Source organism: Staurois parvus, unplaced genomic scaffold (assembly GCF_062004578.1).
Source record: "Staurois parvus isolate SC_StPar_1 unplaced genomic scaffold, SC_StPar_1.0 ptg001227l, whole genome shotgun sequence".
Classification (NCBI taxonomy): domain Eukaryota; kingdom Metazoa; phylum Chordata; class Amphibia; order Anura; family Ranidae; genus Staurois; species Staurois parvus.
This window is the reverse complement of record NW_028319023.1, coordinates 840,210-859,868: the sequence shown is the minus strand read 5'-3', so window position 1 is coordinate 859,868 and position 19,659 is coordinate 840,210. Positions and strand designations below refer to the sequence as shown.

At 45.4% G+C, this 19,659-nt stretch overlaps 1 protein-coding gene across 1 annotated transcript in view; it reads right to left on the bottom strand.

Moving 5' to 3' along the window:
- Positions 1 to 12,637: 12,637 nt before the first annotated feature.
- The window catches only part of LOC149438008 (uncharacterized), a 97,894-nt gene continuing 90,872 nt past the window's right edge, over positions 12,638 to 19,659 (bottom strand). Inside the window, exons 8-11 of the mRNA XM_089660345.1 lie at positions 16,800 to 16,839; positions 15,780 to 15,885; positions 15,161 to 15,210; positions 12,638 to 12,645 (exon numbers count right to left, since the gene is read on the bottom strand). Of these exons, the coding sequence (XP_089516471.1) occupies positions 12,638 to 12,645; positions 15,161 to 15,210; positions 15,780 to 15,885; positions 16,800 to 16,839 (204 nt within the window). The remainder of the gene's footprint in view (positions 12,646 to 15,160; positions 15,211 to 15,779; positions 15,886 to 16,799; positions 16,840 to 19,659) is intronic.

Genomic DNA, 19,659 nt, shown 5'->3' with positions numbered 1-19,659 from the left:
GACCTGCAGCGTGCACACAGAGTGCTCCGTCCCAGGGGCAGAGATGATGACCCACCCAGAGACGTAATATGCTGCCTGGTTAGTTTCCCGCTTAAAGAGGACATCCTCAGAAGCGCCAGAGAAAGAAGATGTCTCCTGTATCGGGGGGCAGAAATACATCTATTCCAAGATTTATCCAATCTGACCCTACAACAAAGGCGGGAACTTCGCCCTTTACTGGACTCACTCTGCTCCCACAACATACCCTACAGATGGCGATTTCCCTTCTGCCTCTCTGCACAAGCAAATGGGCGCAATGTCAATCTGTGAGTTCCTGAAGATTTACCCAATTTCTGCGCCTCTCTGGATATACCACTGATCGACCTTTCTGACTGGTACAGAACCATGCGGCTTCCATCTGCCACAGACCGGAAACCAGTGCAATAGACAGGCAAGGTCCACTTTCTCGTCGACGCCGCTCTGTCCCCACCACCCCTCCGAAACCTCCCGAAAGAGGTTCTACTGCCATCTCTAGCCCGACAGCCTCTCCTGCACACCGAAGGCCCCGACATGAAGCTTAGGAGTCTTGGACTCCAATTTGCTCATGGCCCTCTCATCCACATCGAATTACCAGCTTACTGCTGGCTCCAAACCTGCACACCTCACCTCTGCAGTACTTCAAGAGAACCCTTTGTTTCCTTGCTCCCACCATTGTGGGCCTAGGATCTCCCACCCTGGAATCCCTCACACACCTGTTCTAGCCTGAGCTCCTGGACACTTTGTCACATACGCATTTGCATGCCTAAAGATGCCACCAGGGCCTCATCCCGCAATCCTCACCTTCCACATGGCGGCCCGTCTGCCACGGTCCATATCGCTTTGCCTCCCTTCTCTGAAGATCATTTCTTGACTCTGCCATTGGTATCTCAGACTGTAGTTTCCGGCCCTACATCCTGGTCTCCATTTCCAACAGGCTCTTTCCACATTTCAAGTCCATCTACACCTCAACTTAGTGAAGGACCTCTGGAAGATCCCTGCTCTCTCGCACCAACCTTCCATTCAATCCAGGACTCAGTCTTGATGCCTCCGAGGTTATCCGAGTGTCTCTGTGAGGGCCCCAAGGCCCCTCCTGTTTGCCCCGCTCTCAATTCGCCTTGAACTGTCCACCAAAGACCCCTTGCAGAACAAATCGAATATCATTTATTGTTTAATTGAACGGAGCTGGGGTATTGGGCTGTGTTCGGACGGGGTGGTGGGGAGGCAGGGGGATCCACTGATTGTGGGGGGGGGGGGTTTGGGGGGTTGTTGTTGCTATTGTATCATGGTTTTTAATTTGTGAGCGAGCATTACCTCAATAAGCCTTCTGGATGATAGTCCCATGCTGAAGTTGTTAACTCTTCTCCCGCTTTTGTACCTTCATCCATTCCATTCATAGGACTGGAGCGCCGTCTCCATTGCTCCTTCACGATATCCATGATATTCTCCGCCTCTTCCCTTACCTCTCCTCACAGACTTACATGAGGCGCTGCTCAACTCCCCTGATGCTTTTGGAGCCCAAGCTGGTTCATTTCCTGGTTTATCTTTACCTTTAATGTACTGTGTTTGCTGGTGGCCTAGTTGGTCAATGTTTGTAGGTCTGCCGTCACTTGTTATTTTTGCTGTTACCATTATGTTTCCCATTTACATTGCTTCCGGTAGGTTGTAGTACTGCCCACCCCCTCAAGAAGTGAGCTTGGGATACTCGCATTGGCCTTATATATTACTTTGACATTGAGTGATCTTATGCCCCGGCCTGCTCCCGACCACATTTTTCAACATAGTACGATCTCTGATTGCGCAGGTCACGATTCAGTCTATACTCCACTCATTTTTACATAGGTGACATCTACCCGCACTTATCCACTGTATACAGTGGCCAGATATCCATCCCCCACACTGCCGTTATCCCCTCTACACTTCATTCAAACTCCCCAAGGAAGCACGAGTCATCCACTCTTCCAGGGGAGGAATGCGAGACTGCCTCATTTGTCTGGCCTTAGTAGTTCTCCGTACTGTTTGCCCTACCTTCGCCCTCCCTCTCCCATTCCAACATTTTCCTCTTCATCAGAGTCCACCGGCCGGCGGGCTCCCCCATTTTGGATCTACGCCCACCTCGTTCCCCACACAGTAGGCTCAGAGAGCTCTAACTGACTTTAGCCGGCTACTGCTATTGTTTCTCCTTTTTATTCTCTCCTTTTCTCTCTCCCTCTTGTTTTTCTCTCTTTCTTTGTCCCTCCCACCCTTAAGTGGAATAGCGGGTCTACTCCTCACGCCAGTTATTACTTCTTCTTTTCTTCTCATTTTCTTCTCTCTTGTCTCTACCCCCCCTTTTTTTTCCCTTCCTCTCCCCTACCCCTCCCCTGACCTCCAGTGTTCCTTCCCACCAGGTGTATTACACATAAAACTATGGACATGCCCTCCTCCAATTCTTTGTCGGGACAGTGTTCCTTAAAAGTTCTTTCACTTAATGTTAAAGGTTTGAACATGCCTGAAAAACTCTCCCTCATGCTTTCTTACCTGTACAAAGAGCGGATGTCGTCTTTCTTCAAGAGACACATTTCCGTCAAGACTCCATTCCCAAGCTCTTTAATTATTGCTTTCCAACAGTTTTTATGCCTCCATACCTTGGCTAAATCAAAGGGTGTAGCCATTCTGATTGCAAGATATCTCCCTTTGACGGTGACAGACTCTCTTCCGGATCCCGAAGGTAGATTTTTGTTCCTAAAAGGCGTGTTTACCAATAGGCCCATTATGCTCGCTAATCTCTACGCTCCCAATTCCAAGCAGGCCTCCTTTGTACGCTCGACCATTGCTTCTCTTTCCACCTTTCGGTCAGGTATGCTGATCTTGGGGGGAGACCTGAATGTCCCTTTATGCCCATTGCTGGACTCCTCTTCAGGCAGTTCCTTCTTGCCATACAAATCTCTCAGGCAGATTCGCATGCAACTACAAGACCTACAACTACACGACTCATGGCGAATCCTTCACCCTAATGTCAAAGACTACACATTCTTTTCTCCACCGCACAATAAATATTCCAGGATAGATTACTTTTTATCACAGGCGGATCTTCCACTCCTCCACGCTGTCTCTATAGAACCGATGGTTCTATCTGATCACCATCCCATAACCATGACGCTGCGGTTCCCCGAAAAACACTCACGCTCTAAATTCTGGCAGCTGGACGCCTCTCTTCTTTCGGACCTAACAACTGAAGCAGAGATTTGTTCCAAATTGACTGAATACTTTTCAACAAACTGTACTCTAGAAACCTCCTCTCTCACGCAATGGGAAGCTAATAAATGCGTCATCCGTAGAACCCTTATAGCTATAGCCACGAAACGTAAACGGGACAGACAAGAGCGTATAAAAGATCTTACGGCCAGAATTCATTTCCTAGAAAAAGCCCACAAACATACTCAAGCCGCGTTGACACTGACCGAACTCACGAATGCCCGCTCGCTACTCCGAACCGAATTAGGCAAGGCAGCCAAACGTAGATACATTATGTCTCAGAAGTTATATTATGAATTTGCAAATAAAAGCGTGAAATTCCTGGCCAGAGCCCTCCGTGCAAAAAGGTCGAGTATGACAGTTCACAAAATCAGAGGTTCAGACGGTGACGTTTCTACTTCCAATGCCGATATCGCTTCTCATTTTGAGAAGTTTTACAACTCCCTATACAACATCTCTCCTGAACGTCCCCCACCGGAAACCGACAAACCCAGAGTCACTCTGATCTCCAACTTTCTTCATATGTATAGCCCCGCTGCTCTTCCGGAGGATACGGCTCATTCGTTGGAAAAATATTTAGCTTCTGACGAACTGGAGCGTGCTGTCAAACAAATGAAACCTGGTAAGAGTCTGGGCCCCGATGGGTTTTCATTAGCCTACTATAAATCCTTTCTAGACATCCTGAGCGACCCCTTTCTCTCAGCCTTCAACACTTTCTCTTCATCTCTCTTGCCACGACATCGACTTTTAGAAGCATACATCACAGTCATACCCAAAGGTAACAAGGATGATACCCTGGTTTCCAATTATAGGCCCATCTCCCTCCTGAATGTAGATGTCAAAATATTTGTAAAAATTCTTGCCAATCGGCTCCTTCCCTTACTCCCTTCCTTGATCAACTTGGACCAAATGGGTTTCATTCCCGGCAGGGAAGCAAGAGATAATACCACCAAGGCCCTCAATCTCTTCCACTGGCTTCGCCACTCCAACACCCCCAGGTTCTTCCTCTCTTTGGATGCAGAGAAGGCATTCGATAGGGTGGCTTGGGACTATTTAAAAGCATCCCTGCAGGTGATCGGTTTGGGTGAACATATGCTCAACTTCATTATGGCCCTCTACTCTGGTCCAACAGCTCGTGTGTGAGTGAATGGCCACTTGTCGAACCCCTTCCCTCTCGGGAATGGGACGCATCAAGGATGTCCCCTCTCCCCGCTCCTCTTTGTACTTTCTTTAGAACCTCTGCTGCGCAAAATTCATTCGAACCCCGATATCAATGGCATTACGGCAGCTGCTAAAGAATACAAACTTGCTGCTTATGCGGATGACATTCTTTTGTTTCTTGTGGATCCCTGAACCACCTTGCCCAACCTGTTGAAAGATTTTTCGTTCTTCCAATTTCTGTCAAACCTTAAAATCAATTACTCTAAGTCCTATGCCCTTAACATCACTCTTTCTCCTGATATGGTATCTTTTTGCCAGTCTCAATTCCCGTTTCACTGGGAAAAGGAAACCCTTTCTTATCTTGGCATACAGCTTACTCATAATCTAAATGACCTACATGCCAAAAACTTCATCCCAGCCCTCCGTTCCATACAGGAAGACCTCAATAACTGGCACCGCCCTTGTTTCTCGTGGTTCGGGAGGGCCGCGATACTCAAAATGAACGTACTTTCCCACCTCCTCTATCTTTTTCAAACCCCGCCTATTCAATTACCTCCCGCCTTTTTTACCTACTGTAGGAGAATGTGCTCATTGTTCCTCTGGAATCATAAGCGTCCGCGCAATTCATATTCCCAATTGATCCTTCCTAAACTTAAAGGAGGGATAGGGCTCTCTGACCTACAATGTTATTATTGGGCCTGCCACCTCTCCCGAATCATTAACTGGCATGTTCATTCATCCACCAAAGCTTGGGTTCATTTCGAGAACTCTTTTTCACCTTCCCCACTAACATCGATCCCCTGCCTTTTGGTGAAGCATACACCTCAGGTCCTCCTCACACACCCAGTGCTGGGACCAACTTGAAAATCTTCCGTTTGGCCTGCAAGTCTGCCTCCATTTCAGATGCCCTTAACCCCCTAATTTCTCTTCGCTTAAATCCTGACTTCCCTCCAGGAATGCATGAGGACTTTCTGCCCAAACACTGGCCCCATAGCCAGATAAAAGTAGAACACTTTCTCCATAATGGCCATTTGAAAACTTACTCCTCGTTGGCGGGCAGCATGAGAGATCGCACTTTCCCCTTTTGGGCTTACCTCCAAATCAGGCATTTTCTGCAAACACATGAACACCGTCAAAAATGGACCCAGCCTCTTACCCCCTTTGAATCCATTTGTTCTAAAACTGAACCCCAGAGGCATCTGATTTCAGTAGTGTACCTCCTCTTAGTTGGCGGTGGGAACCATGACTCCCTTCCATCATGCCGAGCATGGGGCAGAGACTTGGAAATAGACTTTTCCTCTTCAGACTGGGACCTAATATTTACATACTCCCACAAATGCTCGCTCAATGTTTCAACGCAAGAAAATGGTTACAAACTGGCTTCATGTTGGTACTGCACCCCTTCTAGAATTCATTGCTACAATCCCTACCTGCCTAACAAATGTTGGAGATGTGGGACACCAGATGGGTCACTTCTCCATATCTGGTGGTCTTGCCCGATTATTCAGCTCTTTTGGCAAGAGGTTCACCGGATTGCTGTATCTGTATCCACCTTATCCCTCGACTTTTCTTCGGCCCAATTCCTCCTTCACTATTCCTCCCTTCCCAGACGCCTTTATTTTAAATCTCTGGCCATACATATGATCAATGCGGCTAAACTCTGCCTACCTGTACTATGGGGCTCCACCCACCCTCCTTCCATACGAGATTGGCTCACACGCCTGGGAAAAGTGGCAGAGATGGAAGAGCTGATTGCTTCATCACAAGATACCCCGACCAAGTTCTCCCATACCTGGGCTTGCTGGACTCACTTCCAAACAACCTCTGAATAAAATGGTCACGTATTTTCAAGACCAAATCTCTCCTTTTTCATCACATCTCAACACGAGATAAACCTTGAATGGGCAGCCACCACACTGATCTATATTAGGACTGGAAATGAACTTTCTTTGTGGAGTAAACAATATAACAGTTGCTGAGTGGCAAATGGTTACTCTACAAGGAAAGTTTAATTCTGGTCCTAATATAGATATGTGGTCACGGTTTCCTCAGAGTCCATTCAAGGTTAATCTTGTGTTGAGCCCTGATGAAGAAGGAGTGGTAAATGATGGATTTATCAACAATTAAAATGATCTTGGACTCTTCCATCTTCTTGGTCTGGCTCTCCTGTGTTTCTATGGACAGAACCCTGCCAGTAGACATCAACTGATATCAACCAACAATGCTGCTTATCCTGTTTTTTACCCAAGAGGGCCAATTTACATTAGGTAAAAAAAACAGGCAAAAACATAAACAAACAAAAAAAAAAAACGGGCAGATTCGATGGACCACTCAGTATTTTTTCTGCCGTCACTTTTCTGTGTTTCTATGTAAAACCAGGACAAAGGCCCGCAACACAAGAGTGCCAACAATGTATTGGGATTGATTTACTGAATAAGAAACTGTTCACTTAGCTTAGTGACTTTGGTGATGACTGTGTTCATGTTGAACATCCAGTCATGTGAAAGGCTGTTTAAAGCAACATTTTTGTAGCTTGTACATGATTGGATGATTAATGTGAACATACTGTAGCTTTCCCCTAAATACTAAGCTAGGTGGACATTCACATGACACAATTCTCTGCTCCTTTAGTACATCAACCCCAATGTGTAGAGCAGTGTTTCTCAACCACAGTGCTGGGTGGTGCCATTTGGGTTCCCATTGGGGGACCACAAGTACAAGACCCATTTTGTCCAGGATTGGAGATAGAAGAGAGGACTCTATGATGTGGACGTTTCATGGTAATGGGGAGATTCTGATGTTAAGGGGGGAAATTTGTCATGGGGTACTCTGATGTGATGGGGACTTCAATGTATAGGGGGGAAGTGATGTGATGGGGTGTTTTGAATCTGTGATGGGGGAATTTGTGGGGATGGGGGCCTCTGATGTATAGAGGGAACTTGTGATGGAGTACTCTGATTTGAAGGGATGGCTCTGACAGGATGGGGTCTCTGACATAATGGGGGAATTTCTAACAGGATGGGCCCTGTGACGTTAAAGGGGACTCTGAAGTAAAGAGGGGGCTCTGATGTGATGGAAGATCACCTCTGGTGTGAAGGGGGGCTTTTTATGTGATGTTAATTTCATCAAGGTCATTGTGTGCATTTTCCTAGGCTCAACTTTCCCCCCTGATAAGACATTTACATTTTTTTACATTTCAGACTGGGGGGGTCTTCAAGATTGTGTGTCCTATTAAAGGGTGCCATGATTGAACAAAAGCTGAGAAACGCTGGTGTAGAGTACATTATCGGAGAGCTCATACTTACATGGTAAGACCTTTTTGTAGCGATTCTTAGCTTGGTTCTCCTCAGCTTGGCCTACAGTGCAGGAACTCATCAACCCCCCGGGAAGATCCTACACAGAGATATTGGAATCACTTGAAGTAAATATAAACCAAACCATTAAAATCTCATACAAGCTTCATCATGTTAAGCCACTTCCAGTCTAGTGGGGGCATTTTATGTGTACAACAAGAGTTTCCAGATCTTGGATGAACTCATCCTCTCCATAATCCCATCATAGTCTTGTCTTTGTATGGAAGACTCCAATCTGTTGAATGTCTGACAACTCTTGGGCCATGTGTGAACACCAAACCGTACGGTGTCCTACCTGGTATTCCAGGTACCGTCCAACCGGGGAAATGTTTGCGTTCTGTTCCTCCACTTCATCCTGGTCCGTTAATTCCTTCTTCCGGAAATTTTTCACAACTTCCAAGAATTTGTCTACAGGGATGTCTCTCTTCTTACCTGGAAAGGGTGTAGGAAAATAGTTATCCATCAGGGAGATGGTTATTCTCCGCCAAATCTAACGTGATACGATTGGCAAATTGTACAAGACTTTATGATTCCGATGTTTATAGGTATCATCAAAAAATGTGACACATAGTGGTTGATTTACTAAGGCTCCATGAACCCTAGCATTTTTTTAAGCTTCTAGAAGGTAAAATAGTGTTCTCCTTTGTGTCCATGCACAATACTTTAGGCCATTAGTGGTTTTTGAGCTTCAGCATCCAAGACCATAAAAAAAAAATTGTTTTCGTAGAGTTTTTTTGGAGAGTTTTCCAGCAGAAAAAAAAAAGCTAAATGCTCCTACACAGCTTTTTTTCTAGCTTTTTTTCTTACAAGTAAAATGCTAACACTCCTAAACACTTCTAAATGCTACCTCTCTGTGTGAGGTCCCGATCATGTGATCACTGATTGGCCAATCAGTGATCACATGAACAGTAGTAAGTAAGATGTCACTTCTGACATCATGGCTTACTACGTGTGAAATCTGTGAATGATCACCGAGGTCACATGGTACAGGGCTATTCACAACAGCCTTGTACCATGTGACAAGCTGTGACCAATCACAGCTCTCAGAGTATTTCGCAATGGCTGCAGGAATGCAGCCAGAGAGAAGGAGAAATGATTCCTCTTACAGCTTTTATGTGTGTAAAAGCAATCAGTGTAAAAAAAAAAAAAATCTTCATCACCCCCCACAAGTAGTACATTGTCACCATGGTGACACTGTATTGCTAGGGTGACAGTATGTTAAAAAATAACAAATAATAATATAAAATAATAAAATAAAAATATAAAAAAAGTTTAGAAAAACTATAATTTTTGGTTATACATTTTGGCCAAGATTTATGAAGAAAGATTATTTATTTGCAAAATTTTATAAGAAAAACACTTTTCTTTCAAATTGTTTGGATTTTTCATTTATATAGCAAAAAAAATTAAAATCCCAGTGGTGAATAAATACCACCAAAATAAAGCTTTATCTGTCTCAAAAAATTCTAAAAACTTCATATGGATTCGGTGTTGCATGACCGCGCAATTGTCATTCAAAGTGTGATAGCGCTGAAAGCTGAAAATTGGCCTGGACAGGGAGGGGGTGAAAGTGTCCAGACTGGAAGGGGGGTGAAAGTGTCCAGACTGGAAGGGGGAGGTAAAGTGTCCAGACTGGAAGGGGGAGGGAAAGTGTCCAGACTGGAAGGGGGAGGGAAAGTGTCCGGACTGGAAGGGGGGGTGAAAGTGTCCGGACTGGAAGAGGGAAAGTGTCCAGACTGGAAGGGGGTGAAAGTGTCCGGACTGGAAGGGGGGTGAAAGTGTCCAGACTGGAAGGGGGAGGGAAAGTGTCCAGACTGGAAGGGGGTGAAAGTGTCCAGACTGGAAGGGGGTGAAAGTGTCCAGACTGGAAGGGGGTGAAAGTGTCCAGACTGGAAGGGGGGGTGAAAGTGTCCAGACTGGAAGGGGGGGTGAAAGTGTCCAGACTGGAAGGGGGGGTGAAAGTGTCCGGACTGGAAGGGGGGGTGAAAGTGTCCGGACTGGAAGAGGGGAAAAGTGTCCGGACTGGAAGGGGGGGAAAGTGTCCAGACTGGAAGGGGGGGAAAGTGTCCGGACTGGAAGAGGGAAAGTGTCCGGACTGGAAGAGGGAAAGTGTCCGGACTGGAAGGGGGGGGGGGAAGTGTCTGGACTGGAAGAGGGAAAGTGTCCGGACTGGAAGAGGGAAAGTGTCCGGACTGGAAGAGGGAAAGTGTCCAGACTGGAAGGGGGGGGAAGTGTCCGGACTGGAAGGGGGGGTGAAAGTGTCCAGACTGGAAGGGGGGGTGAAAGTGTCCGGACTGGAAGGGGGGGTGAAAGTGTCCGGACTGGAAGAGGGGAAAAGTGTCCGGACTGGAAGGGGGGGAAAGTGTCCAGACTGGAAGGGGGGGAAAGTGTCCGGACTGGAAGAGGGAAAGTGTCCGGACTGGAAGAGGGAAAGTGTCCGGACTGGAAGGGGGGGGAAGTGTCTGGACTGGAAGAGGGAAAGTGTCCGGACTGGAAGAGGGAAAGTGTCCGGACTGGAAGAGGGAAAGTGTCTGGACTGGAAGGGGGGGGAAGTGTCTGGACTGGAAGAGGGAAAGTGTCCGGACTGGAAGGGGGTGAAAGTGTCCGGACTGGAAGGGGGGAAAGTGTCCGGACTGGAAGAGGGAAAGTGTCCGGACTGGAAGAGGGAAAGTGTCCGGACTGGAAGAGGGAAAGTGTCCGGACTGGAAGAGGGAAAGTGTCCGGACTGGAAGAGGGAAAGTGTCCGGACTGGAAGAGGGAAAGTGTCCGGACTTGAAATGGTTAAACAAAGCCACTAGTGTGCATGGAGCCTAAAAGCAATAGAGTGCAAAATCTGGGACAGCTGCGTATGGTAGCCAATCAGCTTCTAACTTCAGCTTGGACAACAAAACCTGGAAGCTGATTGGTTTCTATGAAGAAGTGAGCCTGATTTTGCACTCTCCAGCTTTAGTACATAAACCCCATAGATTGACGTCACAATTATATTTATATAGATGACCATTAAGTGAGATATCAAACAAACAGAGTGATTGGGGGGAGTTAGGACATGGAAACGTTTATTTTGTTTTGGATAAATTCGTTATATTACTAATTTCATTTTGTGGATTAATTTCGTAATTTGTTTAGTTTACATTTATTCTATTATAAGGAATTCCAAATTTTCAAAATGATTTGAATTGGTTGAAAATTTGATCTGAATTCTGTGTGAAGAAAAGCTGGTTGTTAAGAAGAGGACCGGGAAGTCGGTCTCCACATCCTTAACAACCGATGACTCCTCAGCTTTCAGTGGTTTCCTCACTGATGGCTGAATGTAAAAAAAAAAGAGAACCAAATGAAATTAAAAAAAAGCATTCCCCCCCACAATCCTTACCAGACCCTTATCCGAGCATGTCAGGAAAGGGAGTGCCCCCCCCCCCCCTGAACCATACCAGGCCACATGCCCTGAACATGGAGGGCAGCTTTGGAGTAGGGGGGCTCCCCCCCACAGCACCTTGTCCCCATATTAATGGGAACAAGGGACTCTTCCCCACAACCCTGGCCTGTGGGACTTGTAAGAATCTGGAAGCCCTCTTTAAACCCAGATCCCAGCCCCCCCCATGTGAATAAATATGGGGTACATAGTACTTTTGCTTAATCACCAAAAAAGTGTAAAAAGTGAGAAAAAACACAACACCAGTTTTTGACAAGTCCTTTATTAACAAACAAAAAATAAATGTCCCCAGAAGTAGATCCATCATCAATCACAAAGAACACCGGCCGCCGACCTGAAGGAAATAAAAAAAGATCTCCGCACCCGACGATCGCACCCACCCTCTGACAATTCTTAAACAACAAAGAGACAAGCCCACCCGATGATGTCACTGAGTGACCCCCTCCCCTTGTAACTTCATTGATCCAGCATGCTCCAGTCAATGATGTCAAAAGCTGGCAGGGTCACCCAGCAACATCATTGGGTGGCCCTTCCCCTTTGTTATTTAAGAACTGTCATTCAGTGGAGCTGTCAGACGGTTGGAGCCTTTGTAGGGTGCAGGGTTCTTTTTTTTTTTCTTTCTTCAGGTCGGAGTCTGGCGTTCATTGTGATTGACGTTGGATCTACTTCGGGGGACATTTATTTTTTGTTTTTGAAAAAAGGACTTCCAGATTCCAATAAGCTCCCCATTCGCAGACCCCCATAACCACAGTCCAGGGTTGTGGGGAAGAGACCCTTGTCCCCATCAACATGCCCTGGTATGGTTCAGGAGGAGGTGGCTCCCGGTCACCCCCCTTTTCTGGCCTGTTGGGCTTCATGCTCAGATAGGGGCCTGGAATGGATTTTGGGGGGACCACATGCCATTTTTAAATTCTTTCTTTGGTGTTGGGTTCCCCATAGAATTCATACCAGACCCATAATGCCCGATATGGATAGGTGGGGGCAACGCCGTAAAATAAATAATTTCCAGAAATTCTTTTTTTTGTACATTCAGCTGTCAGTGGAGAAACCACTGACAGTTGATGAGCCATTGGTTGCTAAGGACGCGGTGTCCAGTTTCCCAGCCCTCTCTTAAACAACCAGCAATTCTTCATACAGAATTCAGATCGGTCAATTAATTTTTGGCTGATTCAAATTGAAATTGTTCTGAAAATTTGGAATTTGTTAGAAAACAAATGAATGAAACAAAAAGAATTTTAATGAAATTTGTTACTCTTATTCGGAAATTTGGATGCATCCAAATCTCTGAATAATCAAAAATCAGTTTGAATTTAGATTCGGACTGAAATAAATTACACATGTCTAGTAGTTAGAGTAATAGTGACCTTTCTAACAAAACAAAACAAAAAAGGATCTTTTCAGCAAGAAAAGGAAAATGTCTACAAACATCCAGAAAACGTCTTCATATACCTAATATTATCAAAAAACTAAATTGAGTTAAAAAAACCAGTCGCATGAAGTGTAGGAATCCAATTAGGAGTGTACATTATTATATTATACTCTTTGATGATATCAGGGAAATAATATCTGGTGTTGGGTATTTGGGGATTCTCTTCATATTGTTACTTTCTGCTTCTGCCTTTCTCAGCGCACTTTCAATGTCACATACAACTCCTCCTCCGCTCCTCTTCCTCTTTCTGTTGGGCTAAGCCAAGGCTCCATGCTTGGGCCCCTCCTTTTCTTTCTCTACACCTCCTCCCTGGGCCAATTGATAACCTCCCATGGCTTCCAATCCCACCTCTATGGTGATGACAGACAGATCTATCTCTCCACTCCCCAGCTCACCCCCTCGATCTCACATATCACAAATCTACTGGGCGACATTTCAGCATGGATGTGACACCACTTCCTCAAACTCAGCATTTCTAAAACTGAGCTTGTGATATTTCCTCCTCCCTGATCCCCTACTCATGACTTTACCATTAAGATCTACAGCACAACCATTGGTCCTTCCCCTCATGCCAGGGTGCTAGACGTAATCCTAGACTCTGACCTCTCCTTCGGACCCCACATCCAATCACTGGCTAAATCCTGCCGCCTCAACCTCCGATAAGGTGGCCACCTCATCCTTTTAAAACCCAAACACATATTAATTATACAGGTAGTGTGGCTGAATAAAGTGGTAATTAAACTCACTTAGAACCGTATCTGCATTCAATTAGCCTGTGTAAGTTGTGTAATTAGTATGTGTTCATTTTTAAAGGGATGAGGAGGCAATTCTAACCTCCACAACATTTCCAAAACCCGCCCCTTTCTGACTAATGACACCACAAAACAACTTATCCACGCCTTGGTTATATCCCGCCTTGATAAATGCAACTCCCTCCTCACTGGCCTACCCCTACACAGGCTATCCCCCCTTCAATGCTGCTGGACTCATACACCTTACCAACCATTCAGTGACTGCTGCCCCTCTCTGCCAATCCCTCCACTGGCCTCCATTCAGTGTCCTCCACCCCTCTCTGCCAATCCCTCCACTGGCCTCCATTCAGTGTCCTCCATCCCTCTCTGCCAATCCCTCCACTGGCCTCTATTCAGTGTCCTCCACCCCTCTCTGCCAATCCCTCCACTGGCTTCCACTAACCCAGTGTTTCTCAACTCCAGTCCTCATGGACCCCCAACAGGTCATGTTTTCAGGATTTCCATTATTTTGCACAGGTGATTTGATCAGTTTCACTGCCTTAGTAATTACCACAGCTGTTTCATCTGAGGGAAATCCTGAAAACATGACCTGTTGGGGGTCCATGAGGACTGGAGTTGAGAAACACTGCACTAACCCAACGTATAAAATTTAAAATACTAACCACAGCCTACAAAGTCATCTACAACACTGCCCCTAGCTACATCACCGACCTCATCCACAGATATCGTCCAAATCGTTCGCTCTGCTTCTCCCAAGACATCTTGCTCTCTATCTCCCCCATCGCTTCCTCCCACGCTTGCCTCCAGGACTTCTCCCATCCTCTGTAACTCCTTACCCCAGTATGTCCGGTCAGCCCCCACCCTGTCTGCCTTTAGGCAATCTTTGAAAACTCTCTTAATCAGGAAAACCTACCCCACCTCCACCTAAGAACTGTACTTGAGTCACCTCCATCAGATCATCCGCTGAAGCTGTAAGCTTTTGTACCACCTATCCCATCCTTAAGAATGTAAGCTCCATGAGCCGGGCCCTCCTATTCCTTCTGTACTGAAATGTATTGTAATTGTACTGTTCCCCTTTATATTGTAAAACGCTGTGCAAATTGTTGGCACTATATAAATCCTGTATAATAGCAATAATACTGCCACATTCATCTTTGCTGGGGTCCAGTGCTGGGTGTCCTCTCCAGGAGGTGTTCACCACCACTTCTGGAATTTCATCTATATCACTGGTGCCATGACCAGTAAAGAGTCAGCTCTTCCATTCACTGTGGCAGCCAACAGGGAGAAAGTTCTCCTGATTAGCAACACTTTAGTTGTGAATGGTTTTTGCTGTCAAGCAATACATCGCTGTGCTTTAGGTGAACCTCCCATATGCAGTACTCATCTGTACCCTCCATACCTGCTTCCAGCGGTAGTACTCATCAGTACTCATCTGTTCTCTCCATGCCTACTTCCAGTAGCAGTACTCATCTGTACACTTCATGCCTGCTTTCAGTGGCAGTACTCACCAATACTCATCTGTACCCTCCATGCCTGCTTTCAGTGGCAGTACTCACCAGTACTCACTTGTACCCTCCATACCTGCTTCCAGCGGTAGTACTCATTTGTTCTCTCCATGCCCGCTTCCAATGGCAGTCCTCACCTATACTCATCTGTACCCTCCATGCCTGCTTCCAACCTCTCTTCTCATGAAACAGATAGTAATTAAAGTAGACTTGGGGTGTTTGAGCCCCCAGTATCCTCCACCCCAGATATTTTCCAAAAAATAATATTTTCAACTTACTCAATCTAGTTTGAGCCTTTAATGGAATATCAGATGAACGTCTTGATTTACTGTTGAGGGAAAAAAAAAGGTATATTTATGGGTCACACCAAGACTACTAGTGATAGAACTGAAGCCCTTCCTATGCATATGACTAGTTTAAACACTTTTCAAAATGCCAATATCATCTGATTTGAAAATCCATAAATAAATAAAAAAAACAAAACAAAACATGGTGGACACCTCTCTGGCACCCACATCTCTGCCACCCGAATTCCAGCTCCTTGTGTGCTCCCCTTTTGGCTGGCCAGTCTTGGGCAGTTGAGTACAGTAGTGGATCTGTTACTATACTGTGTCTTCTAATATTGCTTCGGCTCTGCTTTTATTTTAGGTGTACCAATGTATTACATGTATTAAAGTTGATGCCGTACACTATTCCAGTATGATTTGAAGGTGCATCAATTTGAAGGTTCCTTTAGTTGTCCAATTGATATATCTACCTATTCTTAGAGTTTTTAAGAAGCATGGGTACACTTTATGTTCTCATTTAGTTCCAAATCTGCAATCCAAGGATTTGATCCAGAGGAATTTTAATCTAGTGACAGTTTAAAATATTATATTTTCAGAAACAGACACAAACCGTGAAGAGCGTCTCCTCCATAGGATCACCAGGAGAAGAAGGATGAGCAGTAAAATGACAGTGAAAATCGACCCCACAATGATGTGAATGTTGCTGCTCACAGGAACTGTGATGGAAACTAAAAGAGAGAACTATTACTAGATAATACATTCCGGGGTATTGATGTGGACGATGCACTCTAGTATATCAATATGGAAGGAGTTCCATGTACACCAGTCAACAGTGAAAACCTGTTTTGAGATAGCAACAGTGGCCACTGCCTGGTTTTTAAATATTGAGGCACGTGAGTAAGATGAGATAGATCTCTGTTTGTCCTGGTGAAAGAAAGTAAGAGGAAATCCAAAACATTAGAGTTGTCCCCCCCCAAAAAAAAGGTGAGACGAAAACTTCTAATAGGGACTTCTGTTCCAGGTAGGGTTCTCCTCACTTTGGGAGAATTCCTTCAATTTCCCATTGCACCTGGGACAGAAAGTGAAGGTTATTTCCCCCAATGGTGCACAGACAGAGAAAAAGGGGTTTTAACCTTTCACTGCTGTATCTTAAACTACAAAATAGCTATACACATGAAGGAGAAGAATAAACCTTTTTTTGTAGGAGCCTGTAACGCAATCAGCAGGTTGCGGGTGCAATGCAAGGCTCCTGCAGACTGTCAGAGTATTTGTCTGCTCGTACATCACATGGGCAGGCCATTACAGAAAGAAAGGAGGACTCAATGGACTACAAGAGTGCTCACCAGCGCCCCTGCATTGAGAACTACAAACTGTCAGCCACAAAGGCTATTGGTACTTGTAGTTCATTTACTCACAGAAGCCTGTGCATGAATGACGTGGCTGTGCGGGGCTCCGCCTCTTTTCAAAATGTGACAGCGGGTGTGGGGAGAAGATCTCTGGCCTGCTGTCACAGAGAAGAGGGGGAGGCAAGGAGAGGCTGCAGCAGTAGGAATATGTTGCATGTTCCCAAAGGTGAACTTAGCCATTAAAATCATAACAAATCATATATATACAAAACACACAAACTTACTTTGAAGGAATCCTACAAAAGCACATGATGATGTCTCCACCTTGGAATAGAAAGAAAATAAATAAATACATTGCAACTCATGTGGGGACTTTAAAATAATGAAAGTCTACAGATGCTCATCAGACAACCAGCCAGCCACACCAATGTGTACAATTCATTCCACACTCTTCCGTGGCCGATCTGGAGAGCCAGTCGTACCAATGTGTACAATTCATTCCACACTCTTCCATGGCCGATCTGGAGAGCCAGTCGTACCAATGTGTACAATTCATTCCAGACTCTTCCATGGCCGATCTGGACGGCCAGTCATACCAATGTGTACAATTCATTCCACACTCTTCCATGGCTGATCTGGAGAGCCAGTCGTACCAATGTGTACAATTCATTCCAGACTCTTCCATGGCCGATCTGGACAGCCAGTCATACCAAAGTGTACAATTCATTCCAGACTCTTCCATGGCCGATCTGGACAGCCAGCCGTACCAATGTGTACAATTCATTCCAGACTCTTCCATGGCCGGTCTGGACAGCCAGTCATACCAATGTGTACAATTCATTCCAGACTCTTCCATGGCCGATCTGGAGAGCCAGTCATACCAATGTGTACAATTCATTCCAGGCTCTTCCGTGGCCGATCTGGAGAGCCAGTCATACCAATGTGTACAATTCATTCCAGGCTCTTCCGTGGCCGATCTGGAGAGCCAGTCATACCAATGTGTACAATTCATTCCAGACTCTTCCATGGCCGGTCTGGACAGCCAGTCATACCAATGTGTACAATTCATTCCAGACTCTTCCATGGCTCATCAGACAACCAGCCAGTCATACCAATGTGTACAATTCATTCCAGACTCTTCCGTGGCCGATCTGGAGAGCCAGTCATACCAATGTGTACAATTCATTCCAGACTCTTCCATGGCTGATCTGGACAGCCAGTCATACCAATGTGTACAATTCATTCCACACTCTTCCATGGCTGATCTGGAGAGCCAGTCGTACCAATGTGTACAATTCATTCCACACTCTTCCATGGCCGGTCTGGAGAGCCAGTCGTACCAATGTGTACAATTCATTCCAGACTCTTCCATGGCCGATCTGGACAGCCAGTCATACCAATGTGTACAATTCATTCCAGACTCTTCCATGGCTGATCTGAACAAGCGGAGTTACCCTTTAACCGCTTCCCGACCACCCTATAGCAGAAACACTGCTACAGGGTGGCACAGGTGTGCAAAATCATGTATATATACATGATTTTGCATTTACGGGTAGGGGACATGCAATTCGGAGCCTCGGCTGTCAATCGCCGGGTCCCGGCCGGTGAGTACTCTCCGGCGCCCAGTGATTGCTGAGCATCTCCGATGGGGAGGAGAACTGTTTGTAAACAAAACAGTTCTCCTCCCTGTCAGCTTGTGCGCACTGCTTTAGATGGCTCTGCACAGCACAGCCATCCAAAGCAGTGTGCCTACAGTGAATCACAAACACTACATGCACACAGTTAGCCCTTTGATCGCCCCACATGTTAACCCCTTCCTGTCCAGTGCCATTAGTACAGTGTCAGGGCTTTTTTTTTTTTAGAAATGATCACATTATTGGTGGCACTGGGGATGTCAGTGACACCAAGTCAGTCCCCCCCCAGTGTCAGAATGTCTGCCACAGTCCCGCAATAAGTCGCTGATTGCCGCCATTACTAGTAAAAATAAAAAAAATCCCAGTATCTTTCCCGCCATTTGTAGATGCTATAACTTTCACGTAAACCAATTAATTTACACGTATTGGGATTTTTTTTTTTAGCGAAGACACGGAGCAGAATACATTTTGACCAAAATTTATGGTGAAATTAGATTTTTTGCATTTTTTTTTACAGGACATGTATAATAGCAAAAAGTCAAAAACATTGTTTTTTTCTCAAAATCTGTCTTTTTTTTATAGCGCAAAAAAAAAAAAGCATAGGTGATCAAATACCACTGAAAGCAAGCTCTATTCGTGGGGAAAAAAGGACCCAAATTTCATTTGGGTGCAACATTATATGACCGCGCAATTGTTAAAGTAATGCAGTGCCTTATCGCAAAAATGGCCCGGTCAGGAAGGGGGGAAATCCTCTGGAGGGCGAGACGTTAATAGCAAAAAGCCAAAAATATTGGTTTTTTTTCTCAAAATTATTGTTCTTTTTTTGCTTATAGCACAAAAATAAAAAATCGCACATAAAACCGCGGTATAGATCAAATACCACCAAAAGAAAGCTCAATGTGTGGGGAAAAAAGGATGTAAATTTAATTTGGGTGCAGCGTTGCACGACCGCGCAATTGTCAGTTAAAGTAGCACAGCGCCGTATCGCAAAAAAAAATGGCCTGGTCAGGAAGGGGCGGGGGGAATCCTCTGGAGGGCGAGGGGTTAAAAAAGGGAAATCCAAACCATTTCAAACCTTTATGAAGCGGCCAGTTAAAGGTCAACTCCAGTCCTTTTTAATGGACGGGGAAGGGCTGGACTTGTTAAATGTTTTGTCTCCACAAAGGAGATATTTATCCTCTCATAGCTCTGTCTGGCACCTGCCGCATGGACCGCAAATGAAGTGAAATCTCCCTCATGGGGACCCTTTAATAATCGATTTATAGAAAAAAAAAATGTTTGCGACCACAAATGACCATGAAAGGACTGATTGTAGCCATACTAGTGCACTTGCCACAGAAAATAATTGAGTACTGTCCGTGATACTTTTTTTATTTGCACTAACATACAATTTTCAGGACAAGCTTTCGGGGTATGTCCCAGGGGCGGATTGACAGCTCATGGGGCCCCTGGGAAATAGGGGATCATGGGGCCCCTGTGTCCTTGGCCACTCTCAAAGTATACCCAAAAA